Source organism: Xyrauchen texanus, chromosome 35 (genome assembly GCF_025860055.1).
Source record: "Xyrauchen texanus isolate HMW12.3.18 chromosome 35, RBS_HiC_50CHRs, whole genome shotgun sequence".
Classification (NCBI taxonomy): domain Eukaryota; kingdom Metazoa; phylum Chordata; class Actinopteri; order Cypriniformes; family Catostomidae; genus Xyrauchen; species Xyrauchen texanus.
This window is the reverse complement of record NC_068310.1, coordinates 23,801,976-23,826,922: the sequence shown is the minus strand read 5'-3', so window position 1 is coordinate 23,826,922 and position 24,947 is coordinate 23,801,976. Positions and strand designations below refer to the sequence as shown.

Here is a 24,947-nt window from a genome sequence, read left to right as displayed (position 1 = left end):
AGTTACTGACTTTTAATTAAGTTAATTTCTTTAAGTACATTATTGGATTACACATTTCTTTTTTTGTAATTTAGTGTTTTTATTTATTTTGACAAAGTTTACAAAACATTTTGCAATATAAGAAAGAAAACTTATATGACTAGTTCTCTTCCAATCTCCCCCCCTTCCCCCCTTCCCGCACCCTCCCCCTTGCACTTCGGGACATTGAGCAGTATCCGAATAACAAGGGATAAAATAAAATGCATACAGAGAAAGACAAATAGAATAACATTAATGATAACACCCATAAGTAGCTGCAGATTAAGTAGCTAAATATTTCTTGACTGTAGATATCCAGTTCTTCCACATCGAAAAAGTCCTAGGGTTAGCGTGATTGGTCCGTGCAGATGACAACTCCAGATATAATATCTCCAATAGAGAGTGAAGCCAATGTTTAATAGAAAGGTCATGTGGAGGTTTCCACCGTTGAACAAGTAACTTCTTTGCAGCGGTCATGGCAGCTAACCAGAATTTCCGTACCTTCTCACAAAGAGGAAATTGAGAATTGTCATTTAACAATAAAATAACAGGATCTTTGGGAATACAAATCCTCGAGGCCTTGTACAACACATCAAGCACCGCATCCCAGAATTTTTGCACATCTGGACAGTCCCACAGCATATGCACCAAAGAGTCCACACATCCCGGTCCACAGAAATTACAATACGGGTGGGGTGACAAACCCATTACATGTCGTATGCGTGTGGTTAGATATGCCCTGTGAATAACTTTAAAATGAATGAATTGGTGATTCGGGTTCGTGGATGCATGGAATGTATTGTCCCACACTGTATTCCATTCAATTGTCCTGTTCGAAACGTTCAGATCTAATATCCAAGCTCTAGCTTTAGAAAAGTTATCTGTATTTAGATTTTGAAAGCAGCGATAAAAATATGAAACAATTCCTGTGCTTGGTGCGTTTGAGATCCAATTCACCACTGGATGGGTATGAAGATTTATACCCCAAGGTACCTTATGGGCCTTTAACACAGCACGTAATTTGAAATATAAAAATAAAGTGTTATGCGAGATATTAAATCTTTCTATTAAGTCACGAAAATCCAGAATTGAATCTTCCCCTTTTATGTCGCTTAACGTTAGAATACCTTTTGTAGACCAGGAAGGCTGTACGAAAGGTTGACCGCCAGAAAGTAAGTTCAGATTGTGCCAAATCGGAGTATGAGTGTGCCATAAAGTTTTAGATGCAAAACAGGCTTCAATCTTTTTGAATATTTGAAGAGTGTAGGAAATTATAGGACCATAATATAATGAGCATTTCCTGTGAGAAAGGCCTGAAAATAAAAAATCTTGCAAACGAATTGGTAAAATGCGCTCTTCTTCTAATTGTTTCCATGAAGGCTGTGAGCTCGAATCAAACCATTTCAAAACTGAGAGCAGGATAAAAGACCAGTGGTACCATTTAAAATTAGGGCAGCCCATTCCACCTTTTATTTTATTTTTTTGAAGTGTAGACCACTTAATGCGGGGACGCTTTCCATTCCAAATAAATTTTATCAGTAAAGAGTCTAACTTTTTCCAGTAATTCACTGGTGGGGGGAGAGGAAGCATAGAGCTAATATAATTTATGCGGGGCAAAATATTCATTTTTATTGTTGACATTCGGGCAGATGGCGATGAAGGGAGACACATCCATCTTTGAATATCCGACTCCACTTCCCCATAAATTGACGTATAGTTAACTCTGGAAATGAGGGATAAAGTAGGTCTCAACTGAATCCCTAAGTATTTGACTTGTGTTGAAATCTGAATATTATTTGGAATAGAAAAATTAAAACCATCTGAATTGAGAGGCATTAAAATAGTTTTATGATGATTCATTTTAAACCCCGATAATGCACCAAATTCGTCTATAGTTTGAAGGGCATTAGGAAGTGAGCATTGTAGATCAGATAAAAATAGCAGAGTATCGTCGGCATACAAAGAAATAGAATGGGTAGAGGAGCCTAACTGAATCGGGGTAATGAGATTACATTGTCTAACATACTGTGCCAAGGGTTCTAACGATAAGTTGAACATAAGGGGAGAAAGCGGGCACCCCTGTCTTGTGCCTCTGCAAATATTAAAAGTATCTGAAATGAGTCCACCAGTAGAAACCCTGGCTATGGGATTAGTGTATAGAGTTTGAACCATTCTAATAAAATGGTCACCGAAATTAAACTTCTTCAATGTATACCATAGATAGCTCCATTCCAGCCGATCAAAGGCTTTTTCAGCATCAATAAACAGAAGGCCGCTAGGTGTTTCTAATTTCTCGGATTCAGCAATGATATGTAACACTCGACGAACATTGTCAGAAGCCAAACGACCCGTAATAAATCCTGATTGATCTGAGTCAATTAATTTATGTATCACTGACTGTAGACGCCTGGCAATAACTTTAGCATACATTTTAACGTCATCGTTAATCAAGGAGATGGGCCTATAATTAGAACAGTCCGAATGATCTTTGCCGGGTTTAGGCATAACCGTGATTAGAGCTGTGTTGAGATCTCTGTGAAAACGGCCTTTGAATATGGACTCATTTATAGTACGTAACCAGATATGGCCAAGTAGATCCCACAGCACCAGATATAGATCAACTGGTAAGCCATCGATTCCCGGGGACTTACCTTTGTTTGAGCTTAATAATGCGCAGTGTAATTCTTCTATGGTGATTGCAGATTCGAGGTTGTCAGCCTCCTCCTTAGAAAGTAAGTTTAAGTTTAACTGATCAAAAAGGTTTTTAACTGATCAGTACTGGGTTGCATTTCTGAAGAATATAATTTTTCGAAAAATGACATGAACGTTTTGTTAATGTCTGTGGGATGTGAAGTGAGACCTTTTTTGAACTCTGGATTGCTTGAATGTTAAAACGTCGCTCATGTTTTTTAAGAGTAAGTGCAAGGAGTCTGCTTGGTCTGCTTCCATCCATGTAATATTTATGTTTTGTAATGTGCATTAAATACTCAGCTCTTCTTCGTAACAGATCATTAAGTGCAACCCTCTCTACGTGTAATTTTTGTTGTGTATCATTGGAAAATGTATTGCTTAATTCCTTTTCTAAATCCCCGCATCTTCTCTCTAACTTTGATATTTGTTCAAGATAATTTTTTTTTAGCTTAGCTGAAAAGGAAATAGCATTGTTCCTTAAAAACCCTTTGATGGAGGCCCATAGCATTTCCTGATTAGCAACAGAGTCTTGGTTTATATTGATAAATTCGCTCAGTCCTGCTCTCAGTTGAGAAAGAAAGTCTTCATTTTGCAGTAAAAAGGTATTAAATCTCCATCGGGATGGTTTACAAGATGTATTAATCTGAAGATGTGCTAGTACAGCATTATGATCGGAAACACTTTGTGGTAAAATTTCAATATTAATTAGACCTGAAAGTAACGGAGATGAAAGTAAAATATAATCAATTCTTGAAAATGATTTATGACTTGGGGAGAAATAGGTGTATTCTTTGGCTGTTGGATTATGTAGTCGCCAAGCATCACATACATCTATATCTTTAATGAGCGATCTCAGCGCTGTAGAAGACTGAGCTTGTGCTACTGAAAATGAAGGATTGGAACGATCCAAAACTGTGTCGAGCACGGCATTCATATCAGATCCAACGATAATTGAATAGCCTTGGAGAGATAATATAGTTTTGGAGACATTTGGAAAGAAGGAGGCATCATAAGAGTTCGGAGCATAAATATTCACAAATGCCAACCTCTTTCCTTCTATTAACGTACAGCAATATGCTATTCTACCATTCTCATCAGAACCTGTGTGTTCAATAATAAAGTTAGAATTACGTTTAAATAAAATTGTCACTCCCTTCTTCTTAGATTTACAGCTAGATGATACTATGAAGATATAATGTCTATTTTGCAGTCTTTTTGCATCCATGGCGGTCAGGTGGGTTTCCTGAAGAAACGCCACATCAACCTTTTTCCTGTGTAAAAGATCTAACACCCGTGTACGTTTAATAGGAGAGTTTAACCCCTGACGTTAAAAGACAGTATGTTTATTTTAACCATAGTCTATAGTGACTGGACACACACAAATTAATATGTAATGTTTAGAGCAAGTTATCGAGTGTACCATTAAAGTTCCCATTGTAATATGCAAAAACAAAAAAGGTCCCGAGTGCTTTAAGCGCCTAAGCGTCCCCTCCCTCTCCCACCTTCCCCTTTTAGCAAACGTCTGTGGCGGTCGCGAGGCAATGTCTGAACACTATTAACCTTCTTAGCCCCTATGTATTTAACAGTTGAGGAGATTTAAATTAAAGAACAAATATTCCAAAATCGGAAGAACTGTCAAACTTACATTATTCATATAACTAGATTTTAAGGCAACCAGATTTAACTTAAGTCTAAGAACTGTCACTTAGTCCGTCTATTCTGAGTAACGTTACACCAACGACCAATAGTTAAACCAGACCTTCACAATTAACTGTCTACAACCTGCACCATTTGAAGATCGAATTTTGAAAACTGAAAATTGTTTGACAAAATGCAATTATGTACATAAAAATAATTTACCATTTCACTTTGGTGAACTACAATCCATATATGCTGATAGAGAATTGGTCCATGTATTGTATAGGTTATTCAGCAAAAAACTCAAACGATGTCACCTTAGGCCGTCTAACGTTACTCATCCATTTCCTCCGGTGGCGGGAAGTTTAAGGATCTACGAGCAGATACTGATGCGTTAACATCCAGACCCTCGAGATATTTTTCAGCGCTCTCCGGAGATTCAAACGAGTATTTCTGACCCTTGTGGGAGACTCTCAGCGATGCTGGGTAGATTAGGAAAGTTTCTGCGCCTTTCTGGTGAAGCTTGAATCTTACGGTCGAAAAAGCCTTCCTCTTTTGTGCTGTCTCGTGACTGTAGTCCGCGTAGAATTCCAGGCGCGCTCCTCCGGGCAAAGTGGGTTTTGCTTTCCGGGCTCCTTGAAGGATGGCTTGCCTGTCAGGATAGCGGAGGAGCCGGAATATCAACGATCGTGGTTTTGGTGAGTTGGAATTCGAATACACTCGGTGAGCTCTGTCGATCTCGATCAGACTTGAGCGCGCCGAAAGGTCGGGGATCCATTTAGGTAGCATTTTCTGTAGAAAACCGACCGGATCATCTCCTTCCATTCCAGTTGGTAGATTAACCAGGCGGACATTGTTGCGGCGTGACCGGTCTTCGAGGTCATTGCATTTCCGTTGCATCTGTTCAAGCTGAGATAGGCAGAGGTTCGCATCTTTTTAGTGTTGCGTAAACTGCCCTGAAGATTGTCCACTTTGGTTGTAATTGACGTCACATTTTTACTCAAGGAATCCATTTCCTCTTTCATCGATCGAAGAGCAGCGCTGTTTTCATTTATAAAGTCCTTGAATGGGTTAAGGGCCGATTGTATTGCCTCTGTTAACATGCGGGAAACCATTTCGCGCATGGCCTCCTGTTGTGCTTCGATTGCATGGCTAACAATTGAGGCTACGTCGTCCTCGAGCGTTTTGAGTCGTTTGCAGCCCGCTGCCGATTTCTGCGGTGAACTCGACTTCTTAGTTGCCATATTTGAAATAAAACTTATATAGTTGTGACAAAATATGATATTCTTCCTCAACGTGGAAAAAAAAAACAACGTTCAATTAGGAGGTTTTAGTCAGGAGCCTAGTGCTGTGCAGCCATCTTGCAGCGCGCGTCACCGGAAGTCCTGGATTACACATTTCTATAATAGAAACATAACAAACCCCCTAATGAGTCATCGTAAAGGAGTGAATGAAGAGTGTGCAACAATGAACAAGGAGGAAAGATAAGCAAATATTTTGAATTCGCTGAGCAGTAAAACAAAACCTTCTTTGCCAAAAGTGTTTAGAAAGTAACTTAAAGTATTTAGTGATGTGATTACTTTCAATAACTTACTGTACTCAATACTGTTAAAGGGTAACTAAACCCCTGCTCAGGGGGTGTGCACCTGAGACCCGTAGTGACAGATTAATTGACAGCTGCTGTCAGACTCTAAATTGGAGAGTGACTGGAGTGACGCAAGTAGCTTTGCCACGGAGCAGTCTTTTGAAGTCGAGGACCTTTCTCCCCCACCTTCACCTGAAGTGGAGGAGGGTGAATTGTCTGTGGACACAGGGCCGGAGCCATATCAATTCGAGCCGCTGGCTCAAACTGCGGTTTTAACTCCCTGTTGAGCATCCGAGTGCGCATTCACCTTCACTCGCGTGCAGGAAAAACAAACGAAACGCTGTTCAGTGATGTTTATCCTTTTAGCAGGATTTTTATTTAGCAAGCTTCACTTGAACATAACATCAGTTAGCTGTTCTCTCAACTTAGAAGAATGTGACGTAAAGCGTAACGTCATCATGTACAAAACCGTATACCTCCAAATAAAACTATACAGTCAATACCGTAATACAATGTATAAGGGTGCAATACGCTTAACACTCCCGCGATCGCTGAACGCGTTTGTCGACCCCAGAGGATTAACTTTAGCCTAACCATAAATTGTGATTCAAATATGATCACTCACCTCAAGACGCCGCTGAGGTGGTGGAGTCCATGCAGGAGAAGCAGCGTTTGGCACTACGTCGCTTTTCAGCGCGAGCTGTTTGGAGAAGCCCATTTCCACCTCCATTGCATTGGAGAAGCAATCCTGCATAAAATGCAGTTTGCACACTCCTCCAGCTCTAGGCGGGAACTCGCGGTCTTCCAGAACAAGGACGTGCAACCCCTGGTGCCTAATTTCCAAGTCTATATAGAAAGCAATACAGTCCAGCAGTGCTGTTGCAACCAGAAACACTACACCTACGTACCATCCTGACCACTGTACTAAATACAGATAATCTACGCTAACTTGAAGCTATCCTAACTGACGCAATACTATGCTACTAACTAACTATGCTTCTAACAATACTACACTAACAAATATGCTAATTAACTACCTAGGCTACACGAAATAATCTAAATAACTATATAAATGCTATGCTAAATAGATCCTAAAATACTCTATCCTGATCGTTTTCAATACTCGCAATTCTAACTCCTGACTCACTACAGTGGTTTTGACGAAAGGAGATGGTTTTTATACTGCCATGGGCGTGGTAGCTCGTACCAAGGGCGTGGTGAGTTGGAACCTGCTTACGTCAGCTGTCACCGCTTACATCACGAAGTACCGCAAACAGCCATTAGGAAAATTCAACTGCAGTAGCCACCGTTCAACCTGAAGAGGGCAGCACTCAGACGTTTTTACACCATATATTGTAGAATTAAAACACTTTATACACAAATGTCAAAAAAATTACTTGAATCAATGACCAGTACTAATAAAGCCCCATTCTTACAGATCATTAACTAAAAAAAGTTGGTTTAGGGTTTAGTTACCCTTTAATAATATTTGTGTGTCGGGACTCAGGAGGGAATGACTTCATAAGACATTTCTTTGTTCTCTGTCAAAAGCTCTGCATGCAACAGTCAAGCTTTCATGCTGATTTCTTTTTCCATTCTTTTGAACAGACCCATTTCTTATTTTAATCACATCTGTAGCCCAGATGTGCAGCAATGCGGATCACCCTCTAAAAAGAAGAACCTGAAACTGACCAACAATTTTTTCATGGAGAGGAAATGATACCTACGTTCCAAACATTCTATCAAGATGTGTGAAAATTCAAAAGTCATAACAGGAAATCCAGTGTCTGATAAGGACACAGACCTAAGCAAGGGTCAGCTAATGACGTTTAAGAGGAAGTGGATCTGCTACCCACAGGAAAGCTGTCAGACAACACACACACCCACCTGCACTAACAGCTTTATGGGAACAGCACAGTAACCATTTGGAAGTGGATATTACACTCCTAGAACTATTTCTACTCAATTAGTGCAATTGTTTAATGTAAACTTAGGGAGAATGCAGCATTAAATAACCTCCAGAGACATTTTTTGAGAACATTTACAGGATAAGCAAAGGGTGTAGGTGAATGGCAAAGGGAAAGGGCGAGTGGGATGTAAACAGAGAGAAAGATGTTCTCGCCGGTCGCCCTCTTGCGGAAGACAGTTCGCTCTTCCCATGGCAAATGGCAGCGAGTCCTCCAACCCCTGGTGGTCGGAACGGCTCCTCCCTTTCTCGGTGGATGGCAGTGCTTCCTCCAACACTTGGCGGCCAGCAGCAACCCCTCTGTCCCCTGGCAGTAGGCCACGGCTGCTCCTCTGGCGAATGGCAGCGGAAATGACTCCCCGCCAGCGTATTCCTCCTCCTTCCCGGGTTTCGGCAGGAGATGGGAACAAGCAGAACAGTCAACGCAACTTTAATGACAGAAATTCAACTTAAAACAACATCAAACAAATGCACACACATACAGCGGGTGTTTCTCTCTCTCTCTAACTGGTGTCACTGGCTCCCCTTTATCTCGCTCTCCCACTAATCAGCTGACTCAGTGCTGGCTGTGCACCCTCACGGTCTGGCCACGCCCTCCTCGTTGTCACAGTTTTGTTTTGTTTTTTCAACCAGTTAATATTATGAGGCCAAATTTAGTAAGCCAACAGCCATGTTCCAAAATAAAAACAAATTACACAAACATTACCATAACAAATGTTTTTACAATGTATTGATGGTAATCATTAGTGCATGTCCATGGCCAGCTCATGATTTAACAATTTCAAACAAAGTGATAAATGTTCTGCCTTGAACAATATGTGGATCTCAAATCATTATCCTTGTGTTTGCAATCACATCTTATATGCTACAGTATTGTCTCTGAGGCCGCTGATAAAATTTGTGGAGCTTCAGAAAAACATTTAATTCATGTATACGGGCCAATTCTATGATACTTTCGTGGTGCTTTTGCATCCTTTTAAAGCTTCTGTCCTGTTTCATTGTAATTGCACTGACAAGAGCAACCTGTATAGTGCATTATTCCAAATTTCTTTATTTGTGCTCCACGGAAAGATTTGTTTAAGACTGAAAACTCTGTATTCTGTTTCCCAATGTCATAGTTTTCCAAAATAAATAAACGTTCTAGTGTGGACATGGCTGAAGTCATTCAGGTTTGGAAAACACAAGGGTGAATAAATAATGACATGATTTTCACTCTTGGAGAAAATTAAGTACCGAACATTGTTCTGATCACACATAGGCATGTTTAAACCATATTGCCTCTTTTATTTTAACTGACATATAAGCTCATGGTTTCACTATTGGTTAGTTTATGAGTCTTTTTTTGATGACAGACTGGACTAACAGAGGCATGAATAACAAACAGTGGTGCTTTCGCTGGATTGTTGTGAAGGGAGCCACACAAAGATGTAAAATAAATGGTGGCTGGAGAAAAAAAAACATGTTTTTACATCTGCTCAAAAGCTTTATCCATGTCTTAATAGCACATAGTGCAATGAGGAATTTATACAAAGTGTGTTGATACCGCATTCTCTCAAGCACTGTTCCAGCAGACTGATGTATGACACATTTAATGGGATGTTTTTGCTAGTTGAGAAACAGAAACGGGCCATTGTGGCTTCATGCAGTTTTAGAATAGCTGGATTAGGCCAGGTTTGTTGTCTAGCTCTTCTGTGAGAGTTAAGAAAGAACTGTGTTAAAATATTACAGTATACATCAAACAGTATGTGTTGTATGTGTATTATAGTAAGTATAGGTTCTTTTAGCTCAACTGCTCTATTAGAGCATGAAGTTTGCAGCGCCAGGTTCATGGGTTTGATTCCCAGGAACACACAAACTGATAATAAAAATGGATACCTTGAATGTGATTCAACTTTGTAAGTAAGCAACTGGCAAATGCATAAATGTAAATATAACTGCTTTGGGCATGTAGCATTTGTTATGTTGCATGCCATTGACAATATATCTTATTTAGCATGTTAAACAGTACCTGCTTATGAAGTTCTCTATAACCTACAGTAAAAATAAATAATTTAATAAAACATATTTTAAGAAAATTATAGCAGAAACCAGTATCAATGCATGCAAATATTCAGACATGCTCAGTTTAATGTAGAAGAATATGTCATGAAAAGATGTGTGCGATGTACCTATGCTGCAACTTAATGCTTATTATGATGTCAACAAGTAGGATGTTCCTGGATGAATATTCAATTTTGGCCCTGGAACAATGGAAAAATTCCAGTCAACCAGTCAATGGCCTTGGATTGTAAGGATTCATTGCCAGGAACATTTTTATTAACCAATCATTGCCATCTGATTTTGGAGGTAGGTTTATGCATATGACTGATTAGATAATAATAGGAATGTTATAGAACAAGATAATGTCCTGCATGGTTAAATCACGTTGTACAGTGAGAAAATACAGGCATAGACTGAACTACGCGGTCAGTGGTTGATCAAATCAACTACAGTAGTTGATGGCGCTATGCTCACCGTATAATGAATGTACCTCACATATGGCGTTCTGCTGACATCTAGTGGCCATTTAAGCAACTGCACTCCTGCAATTTTCATGACGCATTGTGGGGGGATATCTTTCAGCTTCAAATCTAAAAGCCAAATCATATCTCAAACATTGTCTCTTATGGGATATTTTACTCGTGTTGCCCGGGCGACATTTCTTATCAGAGCGCTGATGGTTGTGATAGCCATGCGAGGAAGCCAAAGTTTAACTTGTTGCGAAAGCGTCGTTGTGCTAAAAAAAGCGCCATGAACGCAAACATTTCATGTAACTCCCCGTCTACAATAACGCTTCCGATTGGCTCGCGTGCAGTGAGGCGTGTTTTTTCCGCACATTGTGGGCTGGCGCGTATAAATTAGCATAGTAGCGCGCATGGCATGGGGAAAATGAACTTCGCTGTTAGAGTTAACAGATTGTGGAGTTCGAGTGTGTCGAGAAATTCTCGTTTCGAATCAAGACGATGGCTGAAAATTGCGGAAACTATGGCAAACAAGCCTTTGATAAACCTAAGGTTAGTAGTGCTTTTATTGTTGGGGAAAAACAGTTTCTACAGGATCGAGAGACAAACCCATCTGGCATTTGATGCCTCATTTTTTTTTGGTCTTAGTTACACCATTGATTCTGCTCAGTAAGAATTTCGAAAAGGAGATTTACTTTGAAAAACCCTTTATTGATAGATAATGATTGTCTGTGATAGTTATGGCCATGTGAAAAATATAAAGAAAATCGGAAGATATCATTCAAATAAAAGAATTGCAACTTATTTTCTTCATGGAAAAATAACTAGAGACATTTTAAGATGAAGTTGAATGAATCAAGACTTTCTGACATTGTGATCACCTGCATTGCAGATGACAGAGCACAGTTTTCAGAAATTCAAACAGAACGTCATTTCATTTGAAACATGTCAATTTCTGTTGGGCACACGATGCACTGACCAGATACAGTGACAGTGGAAAGAACAAGAAGAGAGTGCACCAGAAATATGTTCACACTTCTTAGCCTTACTAGGAGGTACACAGAGCTAGTATCTGGCCTTTGTAGATATTATTGCACTGGCTCAGAGAGCAAAAGTCATTCTGCAGAATGCTGATAAGCAAATAATCTGTGTATGTTTCCATAACCTAAATTTGAGTGTCCATACAATGTCTCTTTTATACTGTACTTGTGTTACACTGATCATATGCAAGGTGGATGACTACAGTGGCATCACTGAGCATGTAATTCAAACCTTAATCTTCCTGAGTGTAGCCTAATGCCTCTTGAACTTCTGCACATACATTTACTCAAATTTGTTTTCACATCCTTTATTGATTGTGCAATAACCTTGTCCACTTCTTTCATGTTCTTATGTGATTGTGATGTGAATTGTTTGTAAATGGACATATTGTAAAGTCTAGGCAATAAATACGATAAAGGCCAAGTGTGCTCATTAAAGGCGACCCATTTTGGATTTTGCAAATACCAATAACTAAGGTGGTGGAATGAAATCCCAGATGCAGTGTATTGTGCAAGCAAATCTCAATAATAACCACAAAAAAAAAAGAAAAATATATGATGCATAAAATTATACTTTTAATGCACTTTCTTTTTTTTTTTTAAACAAAGAATTAATGTAAGTACTTTTATAAAATAAAAGCTTTACATTTCTGCCTTTTTTAAGCCCTTCAAAAACTGGCCACATTTAATTATATTGTAAGGTAAGGTTAGGGTTAGTTGATTAATTATCAGCGTTAATATCTGCCTATAATCAATAGTCCCAAATGTCACTATTGGCACCAATTAATTGGCAAAACTGATATAGTGGTCGACCTTTAGTGGTTGTCACACATGTTAGGAATTTAGCATTTTAACAGAAGCTTCCAGTTCCTACAAAAATTCAACTAGACACAGAATTACTGTTAAGCAATAGCCTACACAATAACGCAAGGCAGCTTGATTTCCAACTTTGAACTTTATTTTTTATTTATTTTAACAAAAATGTTTAATGAAGTTTTTTGGCCCCCAGTGAGCAAGACAATGGCAACTGTAGCAAGGAACACATAACTTCATAAGATGTTAGTTAAAGGAGAAAACTAACCTTGGGAGCAACCAGACTGACCAGGGGGAGCCAGCCAGATCCTCCTCTGGTAATATAGCATGAAAATAATGCCAATATTAGTTATGTATTTGTAGTACCAGTCTTGTTTTATCCAAGTAAATGTAGACAATAGTGGGCAATTTTTTAAACTTAAGGATTGCATATACAGTAAACACAAGAGGTAAGGCCACTCTCAAAAACAGAACAGAGCCTGATGAGTATAAACAGAGCATGAAAGGGAGATGTCAACACTGATTATTCAGTGTGATGTGCAGGGACCAAACCAGAGCCCCCCCCCCCCCAGAGAAAATAGACACTATGGTGTGCATGCAGCCTTTTATTTAATATGATATAAACACCTAAAGCATCAGTACAGTGATGGAAATATGTATGCTATTCACAGGCCTTACCTCAGGTGCCTTGGAAATCTACATGTTGAATTCTTTTAAATTCAAAGCAGTCAAAGCAATCTGGCCCTGAAAAGAGAAAGGCAAATCACATTCTTGCATATGTAATACAATACCAGACCATGAACTAGTCACTCCTAGTAATATAGAAATGACAGACCAAAGAGTGATATACAGAATAGTTGAAGCCTTTGATGTCGTAATACTGATACTAAGCCATTTTGCTAGTAATAATCACTATATTTCTTTTTTTTAAAAATCCTAAATAAGATGAATGTGAACCATTTTTAGGATTAGTTAAACAAAGATTTTTGGCAAGACAGATACTATGTAAACAAGTAAACATGAATGATGTCACTACTTGAGCTTTCACATCATTGGCTTTTAAGCTGTTAGTTACTTGGATCATGTTAACAGAGCATGTAACTGCAGTGAGGCAATATTTTCCTCAATCATATTAAGTGAGCATTCTCTAGGATGCCTTGTTCTTCCAGTTTATAAAGCTAACAATCTGCTGGAGATTAGGGCTCCCAGGTCTAAAATTATACACTTGCATTGCTAATCTAATTGCACTATTATGAAGAGGCTCAGTGGAAAAACTCAGCCCAAGTCTCACTCAGTCTCTTCATGATCAAATGTGGTTTGTAGATGTATTGAAAACAACTACTTCTCAATCTTTCTTTGTTTCAGTCTTCTGAATTTTTTTTTTTGCAAGAATAGTATTGTCTGTGAGAATGCTGCAAATGACCTCAGTCCATATCAGCTCAGGAGGCGTTACGATGATGCAGCGAGGCAGGCAAGGAGAGCGGATCTAAGAGCAGGCTAACTTTATTTACAAACAAAAAGGGCAGGTGCAAGGCAAAATCACGGGAACAAAGGAAAACTGCCGCGAGGGGCAAAACAAGGTTGTAAGACACACGATGGCATAGACAAAGGACTCGGGGAGAAAACGCAGACCAAGCAAAACAACATTCAACAAACGAAAAGGAAAGGGAAAACAAGCGGGTTTAAATAGACAGGACACGGTGATAACAAAATCACGAACAGGTGCGGACAATAACATTGTGCTGGCAGAGGGGGCCGGGAAAGATGGGAAATGTAGTTTTGACAGAGACAGTGAAACATAGGCGGACAACACGGAAGACATGACAGGGAGCGTGAACGGTAAAATAGAAAGCACGGGCGGAAAACAAGGGAGCGTGACATGGAAAGTGACTATTGACGGGTGAAACAGAAAACACGGGGCGGAGAACACGAAACACGGTGCAGACGACGCGAAACATGGTGCGGATGACGCGAAACACAGTGCAGGTGACACGAACATGGTGCGGGTGACACAAAACCGTGACATAATCCCCCCTCAAAAGGACCGGATTCCAGACGGTCCTATAAAAAGAAAACCCACAAGAAATAACAAAATCAAAAGGCCCAAGGAGTTAGGGGGTAGACCCGGGGGGACACAGACAGACAAAAGGGAGCACAAGGGACACAGAAGCAGCCCAAGGGGGCACAAGGGACAATTAGGCAGACCATGGGGGTACAAGGGGCAATTAGGCAGTCCATGGGGGCACCAGGGGCAGCTAGGCAATCCACGGGGGCAAAAAGGGAAAAGAGAGAGTCCACTGGGGCAATTAGGCAGTCCATGGGGGCACAAGGGGCAATTAGGCAGTCCACGGGGGCACAAAGGGACAGGTTTAGGTGGTCTGGGAGGGGTCGATCGGGCAGGGACTGGTTTAGGTGGCCCGGGGGCTGGCCATAAGGCAAGGGCCGGTTCAGGGGGCCTGGGAGGAGGCCACAGGCAGAGGCCGGTTTTGGTGGCCTGGGAGATGGCCGTGGACCAAGGGCCGGTTCAGGGGACCTGGGAGGTAGCCACAGGACAGAGGCCGGTTTTGGTGGCCTAGGAGATGGCCGTGGGGCAAGGGCCGGTTCAGGGGGCCTGGGAGGAGGAGTGTATATTTTAAATACTGTAGTATATGCCAGAGACGTGACGTGTTAGTCTGTGAAAATACCGTGTCAGGCAGGCTACACAATATTGATCTTGACATTGTTAGCTTCTTGTCTTTTTTTACATGTCTTAGCACTGTACATTTCGATTAAAATATTTTATGTTGTAGGCTACAAGAAAATAGCCTTTATTAATGAATTATTAGTAGTTGTAGTGTCTCAGAAAATCTTGCTCATTGTCACATAGCTCTTGTATACACTGAAGCGGCAGTTTAAGATAAACCCAGACCAGCGAACGTCAAATAACTTTTGTCTGGTTAATACTTTTAAAGAAAAATTTCCTTGGCCATAAATCCATAATGTCAAATCAAATGAAAGAAACAAGGTGAATATGAATAACACACATTTATTAAAACATAGAAGAACAACAAATAAAGAACAAGAAAACGGGAACAACACTCAGACCGAAACTCGGCATTAACATTTCACTTATAATTAGCAGCACAATTAACTTCAGCACAGGCTACAAAATAAATTATGTTATTGAAATATTGTAAAGTGGTCATATGAACTACACAAATGAACGAAAAAAAATAATATTCAAAATCGAATAGCTCCGCAACGGATGGCGAAAAATGCGTAAAGAAGTCTAATATCTTTCACCATAGACCATGTTTAAATTTCGATGTTTCTTGCCAGAAATACCAACATATTCACTTTATCTGGTTTTAATAAGCTGCGGATTGGAGTAACTACACTACCCGCTGTGCTGAAGACCCGCTCTGATGGAGTATTGGTAGCACATATGCACAGATATTTCCGTGCTAATCTTGCCATGAACGGAAACGACTCGGTTACTAACGTAACCTCGGTTCCCTGAGAGGAGGGAACGAGTATTGCGTAAGTAGCTTACGCTATGGGAAAACTCCGTTTCTCGAGAAATATTGAAGTCTTTATGTAAAACGCATTGCAGCTGCACAGCAGACAGCAATGAGCTGAGGCAGCTCGGTCATTGGCTGTGCTGCGCAACTTGCTCGAACCAATGACGGGCGACTCTGAACGCGCGACCAATGAGCACGCATCGCGCCCGCGCGCTCAGAGCCCGCCAAGATGGGCGTGGCTAAGGCTATATATTAGGTGCCCCGTCATGAGAGTTCTTTAGGTTCAATTGACTGAAGCGACTGACCAAGCACAAGCACGGCAGCTTACGCAATACTCGTTCCCTCCTCTCAGGGAACCGAGGTTACATTAGTAACCAAGTCGTTCCCTTTCGAGAGGTCTCCCCTATTGCGTAAGTAGCTTACGCTATGGGAACACCATGCAAAACGCCGTGCGTGCTGACTTCGCTCTATAAAGCCAGATGCCTGAGCCTTAAAGCAAAGTGATTATTCAACGTGCCGGCCAACGGCGAGCTATATAATGGGATAATACAGAGCGCCTTTGCCCCAAGGTGGCCCATGGTGGGGCGCTCATTGTAAAAACACAAGCACATATCTTATGTACTGATTTTTCTATTTACTGATATGCATAAAAAACTCTCCAAGTCAGTCAGAGACGGACCTTATAAGGGAGGAGATAATGCTCAGCATATACGTACTCCAGTCCATACTACAGTCAGGCTGATAGAATGTTGGAATGCAATGAGGGGACCTGTAGGTTATAAAAGCTGATAAATGTCGAAGGCGAGGCCCAGCCTGCCGCCGCACAAATATCCTCAATGGGTATCCCACTCGACCACGCCCACGAGGAGGCCATGCTCCATAAGCCAGCGCTATAGCATCTACTATCCAGCGCGATATTCTTTGCTTTGAAACTGCGAGACCTTTAGTGCGGCCGCCAAAGCATACGAATAATTGTTCCGTCTGTCTGAACGGGCAGAACGCTCCAAATATACTCTGAGCCCTGACCGGCAGAGTAAATTAGCGTCGCTTCGCCTGCTGGAGACGATAGCGCTGCCAGAGATATCACCTGTACTCGAAGGGTGTGGAGAGCACTTTAGGAATATACCCGTGCTTTGGCCTAAGGACAACTCTGCAGTCGTTAGGTCCAAATTCCAAGCAAGCAGCTTGATGACAGCGCTGCAGGTCGCCCACTCTCTTGACTGAGGCGAAGTGCCAGCAAGAGCGCAGTTTTGAGCGAGGGCTGTTTAAGGTGCACGGTTCGGAGAGGTTCGAACGGGCACTCTTGAGTGCGTCCAGGACCGTGGCCAGGTCCCAGATCGGTACCGAGGGGGGCGAGGAGGGTTCATCCTCCTAGCCTCTTAGGAAATGAATGATTAGGTCATTTTTCCCTAATGAGCGCCCTTTATCAGGATTGTGTGACGCCGCTATGGCAGCTACATAGACTTTGAGCGTGGAGGGTGTGCGGCCCGCCTCCAGCAGCTCTTGCAAAAAGGCGAGTACACTTGGTATCTCGCGACGATTTGGGGTTCAAGCTCTTGGTATCACACCAGTCACTGAACACTTTCCACTTTTGGGCATATAAGCGCCGAGAGGGCGCCGCCTCAGTGATTGTTCTCAACACTCCGCTGGGGAGGTTCTCTGGAACCCGCTGAGGGGCCATGCATGAAGGGCCCACAGATTGGGGCGGGATGAAGAATCATCCCGCTGGCCTGCCTGAGGAGGTCCAGCCTCAACGGAATCGGCCATGGGGCAGATTGCATCATCTGCATCAGTTCTGGAAAGCACGCCTGGTTCTTCCAGAGTGGGGCTACCAGGAGCACTGCACATTTCACCTCTCTGATCCGACTGATGACCTGAGGTAGCATCGCGATCGGGGAAAAGCATACAAGGGGCTGCTCGGCCAGACTTGGGCGAAGCGTCCGCTGCTCTTTGAGAAGAAAAGAGGGCAGTGCGATTTTCCCTGGAGGCTAAGAGGTCGACCTCTGCCTCGCCAAAGGTTTGCCATAACCACTGAACCGGCCAGGGGGTGGAGAGACCATTCTCCTGGGAGAACTTTGTCTCTGGACAGCATGTCCGCTCCCTGGTTCAGGACGCCTGGCACATGCGCTGCTCTCAGCGAAGCGAGGTTGTGCTGTGACTATAAGATGAGCTCCTGGCCATAGAGTGCAGGGAGCTCGACCTGAGTCCACCCTGGCGATTTATATACGATACTACCGGCCATGTTGTCCGTTCGACCAGGACGTGTTCGCTTTCCAGGTATGGAAGCAGGGCTCTGAGAGCCAAGGCGACCACTTTCATTTCCAGACAGTTTATATGTAGGCGCTTTTCCGGGTTTGACCAAAAACCGGAGACAGGCCTGCCCTCGTAAAGGGCCCCCATCCTATTTTGGAGGCATCTGTCGTGATAATTTTTCTCCGTGTGTTCACGCCCAGACTCACGCCGGTTTGATACCAGTCGACGGCCTTCCAGGGCGTCAGGGCTTTTATACAGCCGTGATTCGCTCTGATTAAAAAGTGGCCCGAGCGCCACGCGTGAGTGGGGACACGGCTCTTGAGCCAGCGTTGGAGAGGACGCATGTGCAACAATCCTAGCTGGAGTACAGCTGATGCCGAGGCCGTGAGACCGAGCATCCTTTGAAATCGTTTGACAGGGGCCAAACGCGCGTGCCCGCTCTGAATGATGTTGCAAGGTGCAGAATAGCGAGCGCGCACTCTGATGAGAGGCGCGCCGTCATCTGCACTGAGTCTAGCACTATTCCCAGAAAAGAGATATTCTGGCTGGGGGATAGCACGCTCTTTGCAAAATTGATTCTCAGACCCAGGCATTCTAGATGGCTGATAATCCAAGATCTGTGCGTCGTTAACTGACTCTCTGATTGTGCTAGGACTAGCCAATCGTCGAGGTAATTCAGTATTCGCGACTCCCGCTGTCTCAGGGGAAAGTGCTGCGCCCATACATTTCGCGGAATGTACGGGGCCAATGATAGGTCGAATGGTAGTACTGTGTACTGGTATGACTGTCCCTCAAAGCTTAATCTCAGAAAAGGCCTGTGATGAGGCGCTATCGAATGTGAAAGTAAGCGCCTTTCAAATCCACTGATAGAAACCAATCCCCGGGCTGAACTTGCGCGAGGATATGTTTGGTCGTTAACATTCTGAACGAGCTGAATCATTAAAGCTTTGTTCAGATTCGGGACGAGAAAGTAGCGGCTGTAAAACCCGCCTCGCTCATAGAGGGAGGAACAGTTTCTATAGCCCTTCTCCATCAGTTTGAGCACCTCGGTGCGTAGAACATGTGAAACATCTTTCCTCACTTCGTCTCGACCACCGCTGAAAAGCGGGGTGGTCTGCGAGCTGAATTGAAGCGAGTAACCGTGTTTTATTATGTTCAAAACCCATTTCGGCATGTCGGGGATTTTTTCCCAGGCTTTTGCTCGCACAGATATGGGCTGAATGCTGGCTGGGGGCGTGTCGCAGTGACGTATGGGCCCTGCCGGCGAATTGCCGGCAGGGCCCATACAGCTCTCAGATCTTATAGCTCTCAGAGGCGCGGGAGCGCGCTGAGCAGCTTTGTTGAATGCCGAGTGCAGGGGTGCATGTGAGATTACAGGCACGCGCGCTATCTCCATAATGCTCGCAGCATGAGCTGGAGAAATGTTTGAAACTGTATAGACAGTGTTTACAGGTGGGGGTGCATACATTGTAATAGGCACGCGCGCCACTTTCATAAAGCTTCCCGTTCTTAGCGGGAGTTTTTGGCTCGCTGTCGCATCTGTGATGCTCGCGGCATGAGCCAGAGAACTGTTTGAAACTGTATGGGCAGCGCTTATGGGTGGGGGTGCATATACCGTAGTAGGCACGCGCGGCATTTTCATAAAGCCTCCCGCTCGCGGCGGGGGGGTTTTTGGGCATGCATACAGTGTTTGTGTGTAGTGGTGCATACATGACAATAGGCACACGATCCACATTTATGGGGCGTCCAGCTTGAGCTGGGGAAGTATTCGGCACTGTTTGGACAGTATTGATATGTGGGAATGCGCACTTTAGTGTGGACACGTGACCCCTTAGTGACACAGGCAGAAAATGACTCTTTTTGTGATTTCTGTGTTGCCGTTAAAACGGCGTTTGATTGCAGGTGAGCGAGTTCTGTGACTGGCCCATTGACTGCTGTACAGACATTTCCAGCCGCCTGTAAGGGGACTGGGTTATGTTTTACACGTTTTGGAGAGAGTGGTCCGGCTTTTGCGAGATTGGATTGGGCGGTGGCCTTTGTGGCTCGCAGGGCTACATCAGTGGCGCTGCGCAGGTCCTTGAAAGCCTCAGGTTCAGGTCCAGACTCGTCCATGGTGCGGAGAAGTTTGGCCTGATAGACCTGCAGAACAGCCATGGAATGAAGCGCTGACGCAGCTTGGCCGGCGGCGGCGTATGCGTGACCGGCGAGAGCTGAGGTAGATCGGCAGGGCTTCGAGGGATGAGAAGCTTTGGCTTTCCATCCAGCGGTGGAGGGTGGGCACAGATGGGTGGCCATAGCCTCCTCGAGGGGCGGGGTTCCCTCGTAGCCTCTTTCTCTCGCGCCTTCCACCGAGGAGAGCGAGGAAGAGAAAGAAGGCTTCAGGCGAACAGTGTGCGGGGCTTTCCATGACTTTGTGAGTTCGTCGTGAACTTCGGGGAAGAAAGGGGAGGGTCTCTGTCGAGGGGCCTGCCGGCGCCCTTGCAGGAACCACTCGTCCAGCCGGCTGCGGGCGGGTTCTTCCGGAGAAGACCAGTCGAGCCCGAGGTCTTCCACGGCTTTAGACAGGATGCGGACGATCTCTGAGTCCATGCTGGTGCCCCTGCTCGTGTCCGCTAATGTCGACGGCGCTGGGTCGAAGGCCGAGCCCGCCAGTCGCCGGATGCAGCGCCAATGGAAAGGCTGTCATCCTTTTCACCCATCGCCCCTGACGCTCTAACGAGACGAGACCCACCGCTCTGGAGGGGTGCTGGTCTGCCTGCGTGGAATTGAACTGGCGGCAGGGAGTCCTCGGTGGTGGTGAAGCACGTGGGGACTGGCCCGGCGTGACGCCACGGAAGTCCGCGTGCTCTGGCGGCCTCCGTGAGCGGCGCTTTTCTTGCGCTGCTCGAACAGAGGGATGGCAGCACGGTGGTAGCAGGCTTGTTCAGGGCGTCGGCGGCAAAGCGAGCGCAGCTCGGTGAGGCCCAGGGAGTCACATTCGGGCATCCGCCGCAGTGAGAGCAGCTTCTGCGTGGTCAGGTCCCAGGCAGCGAGCGAGAAAATGTGACGGTCCCCGCCAGGAAGAGGGCCTCTGCACGAGGCGCAGGTCGAAGGCATTTGAAACAACACCTCGAATTTGCTCTTTCACTAAAGGACAAAAAGCGCCGCAGAGGCTAACACTTGCAAAGTAGCTTTCAGTAAAAGGATATCAAGGTGATGCGCCGGATGGCGAAGCAGAAGGCTTTGAAGGCGGCTGAAGGCGCCGGCGTCCTCAGTAGCAGTCCTGCTGTAGGCTTGTCGACGGCGGCTAAAAGACTCCAATAATCCGGAGGATCCAGCTAAGAGAAGGTCTTTGCTGAAGGAGATTAAATCTAAAGAACTCTCATGACGGGCTCTAATATATAGCCTTAGCCACGCCCATCTTGGCGGGCTCTGAGCGCGCGGGCGCGAAGCGCGCTCATTGGTCGCGCGTTCAGAGTCGCCCCGTCATTGGTTTGAGCAAGTTGCCGCAGCACAGCCTCGCTCATTGCTGTCTGCTGTGCAGCTGCAATGCGTTTTACATAAAGACTTCAATATTTCTCGAGAAACGAAGTTTTCCCATAGCGTAAGCTACTTACGCAATAGGAGAGACCTCTCGAAAGGGAAGCTTTTGTCGTTCGTTTTCCACCAAGTCAGCGGGTCCTCTTCAGTGGCCATTTTCTGCAGGTACATGGTCATCTCTGCCTCGACCTCTTGCTCATCAGTGAGTAAAATAACGAAATTATAGTTTTTAAGTAGAAAATAGTATTTATGTAAAGAGATATATTAAAATAAAAAGTGCACAACTCTTCTTAAGTGAAAGCAAAAAAAAAAAAAATGCTTCACGTGCCGTGCAACCTACTGATAGGCTAACGCGCCGACGAGTCATTAGTGGGGTTAGTAAAATAACGAAATTATAATTTTTCATATAGTTTTTGAAAATTATATGAAATTATATAATCCCCCCGCCCCACCCCACCGACGATATCATTGTCCATCGCGATGTTTTACTGTCAACATCGTCAACTGCCAATTTAGGGGACATCGCCCAACCCTATAACTCACCATGCTCTCACATTTGAGCCATAACATTCACTTCTCTTAATGGCATTCCCGGACTTTCCATTAAACTCATTTCACCCAACTGTGCATTTCATATTCTAGATTCACTCCAGGAGGAGTATTTCACAACTGTGCGGGAAGGAGACTCAACTTGCCACTTGCTTACGACAGACTGAAAGCTGAGCGGAAAATATTTCACATATGTGCCTTTGCTCTGTGGTATTAACATGTATCTGTGTGCCAATGGAAGTAGTAATACTTCATTGTGACATTTGTCACCTGGTTCAGTCCTTCACTTTATTTTACCCTTTGATTTGAAAGTTTTTATTTCAGTTCAGTTTATTTGTATATCACTTTTTACAATACATATTTTTTAAAAGCAACTTTACAGAAAACTAAATACTGCCAATGAATAGAGTAATAGAAAAAAAAAGTCACCTTATTTTGCACTGTTATTTGAAAGATTTCAGTTTATTTGTACAGCACTTTTTCAAAGCGGCTTTACAGAAATTAAATTAATTGAGAAATTAAAAAACATCTGTCATGTATTTAATGGCTGCTTTTATATCCTTGCAGGTTGAACTACACGTGCATCTTGACGGCGCTATCCGCATAGAGACCATTATTGATGTGGCAAGGTAAGTGATGATTGATCAATTTTTAATCATGAGCCCCCCTAACCTTGATCAAGATCATTCATTTTAGTCACGCATATACAACCCCAATTCCAAAAAAGTTGGGACAGTATGAAAAATGCAAATAAAAACAAAATTTGTGATTTTGTAAATTATATTCACCCTTTGCTATATTGAAAGCACTACAACTACACCTTATATGATGTTTTACCTAGTGAATTTCATTGTTTGTATTTTGATGTACAGTAATTTCAAATCAGATGATTAAAACACGCTCCAAATAAGTTGAGACAGGCAATTTAAGACTAATACAAATTTGACGAGTTAAAATAACAAGGTGATGTGAAACAGGAGATGTTAAACAGGTGAGGCAATCGTGTCATAGTATATAAGGAGCCTCCAAAAACAGCCTAGTCCTTCAAGAGCAAGGATCGTTCAAGACTTGCCAATTTGCCAAAAGATACTTCAGTGAATAATCCAGCACTTTGAGAACAATGCTCCCCAAAGACAAATTAGAAGGATTTTGGGCATTTCACCCTCTACAGTGCACAATATATTTAAAAGATTCAAGGAATCTGGTCAAATCTCGTTGCGTGAAGGGCAAGACAAAAAACACTTCTGAATGCACGTGATCTCTGATCCCTCAGACATCACTGTCTTAAAAAACATCATTCATCTGTAATGGATATCATGAACATGTGCTTGGGATTAATTTAGTAAACCTTTGTTGGTCAACACCACTTGCGTTTACTATGCAAAGCAGAAGCCTACATCAAAACTGTCCAATAAGTGTTGTACTATATTGTTATTGGTTAGGTCATATTAACTAATTATGTTAATGTTAACGAATAGAACCTTATTGTAAGGTGTTACAAAGAAGTTATCAGATTTCATTATTAATATTCATTATTAACAACATGCACCTAATCTTCTTAGGTAAATACATATTGTATAAGAGATAGAGAGCTTTTCAATGCAATTATTTCTGTAACCCATGCTTTCTACTCTCACTGTCTCAGGAGGCGAGGAATCAGTCTACCTAAAAGCACTGAGGCTGAAATGAGAGACCTGTGCACATTGAAAGAGCCGTCCACGTTCACAGTATTCCTTGGCAAGTTCAGTCACTTCATGCATGCCATTGCGTAAGTAGTTGTGCCAAGAAAAGTACTGCTGACTCTACACCAGAAAATGTGTTGTGTTCTTGCTTGCAGACCTTGCACGGAAGCCTTATCATCTAGGTTGCTGTTGTAACCTCCAGTCCCTGATGGAGGGAACAAGACGTTGTGTCGAATGAAGCGACATTAAGGGACTTTCTTGAAGGCCTCGGTTACCTCTGAACTTGAGAAAAGACCAATGAGAATTTGGCAGACAGAATTTGCATGTCCCTCCCCCAGACATACGGGTATAAATGGAGGGAATCGTGCATCTGTTCATTCAGGTTTTGCACTGAGGAGCTAAGAATAAGGTTCGGCCATTACAGTGGCTCGGTTCAGCATTGTGGCCGGAGGGACACAACGTCTCGTTCCCTCCATCAGGGAATGGAGGTTTCAACAGTAACCTAGACGTTCCCCGTCTGTCACTCACTCGACGTTGTGTCAAATGAAGCTACACTAGGGGTCCCTATTCAATCACTCCATGTGCTGAACCATGTACATGAGCTGCTGACGCAGGTGCGGGCAGGCAGTTGCATGCCAAACAACAGGCTCGTCAGAATGCACGTACATTTCCACAACACCCCATAAAAATCGTCATAAACATTTTAGGTTCCCAGCTTCCCAGAGGCGACGTGCCAAGCATGGTAGCAGGCCGCGCCTTTTCTCTCTCTATGTTTCTCGCATAGAGTTAAAGCAGCTGGGGCCATTTAACGCTGTTCACACGCATTGCTCCTAAAGTAGTCACATTCAAATCCAGACTCAAAACACATCTGTTTAGCTGTGCAATTACTGAATGAGCACTGTGCCACTGTGTGTCCGACTGTTTGTACTGTATTTTATTTTATTTTATATTCTAAACTGTTTCAATTATTCTTATTTTTTTATTCATATTTTAATCTCTTCTATGTAAAGCACTTTGAATTACCATTGTGTATGAAATGTGCTATATAAATAAACTTGCCTTGCCTTGCATTGGGGAAGGCTTTTTTTCCAACTTTTTTTCCTGCTGGGGGGAGGTAAAGTGTGGCAAAATACGTCACATGGGTTTTCAGGCCACATGTGGAAATGGTGCGGTAGTAGATCCTACCTGCTGC

The 24,947-nt window shown here is 43.3% G+C and overlaps 1 protein-coding gene across 6 annotated transcripts in view; it reads left to right on the top strand.

Moving 5' to 3' along the window:
- The first annotated feature begins 10,817 nt into the window (after positions 1-10,817).
- The window catches only part of LOC127628959 (adenosine deaminase-like), a 40,491-nt gene continuing 26,361 nt past the window's right edge, over positions 10,818-24,947 (top strand). For all 6 annotated transcript variants that reach the window (XR_007968722.1, XR_007968721.1, XR_007968720.1 and 3 more), the window contains exons 1-3: positions 10,818-10,951; positions 22,641-22,702; positions 23,719-23,841. Coding sequence is in view for 3 of the 6 variants with exons in the window: in XM_052105955.1 (XP_051961915.1) it covers positions 10,901-10,951; positions 22,641-22,702; positions 23,719-23,841 (236 nt within the window). In the remaining 3 variants the exon portion in view is untranslated. The remainder of the gene's footprint in view (positions 10,952-22,640; positions 22,703-23,718; positions 23,842-24,947) is intronic.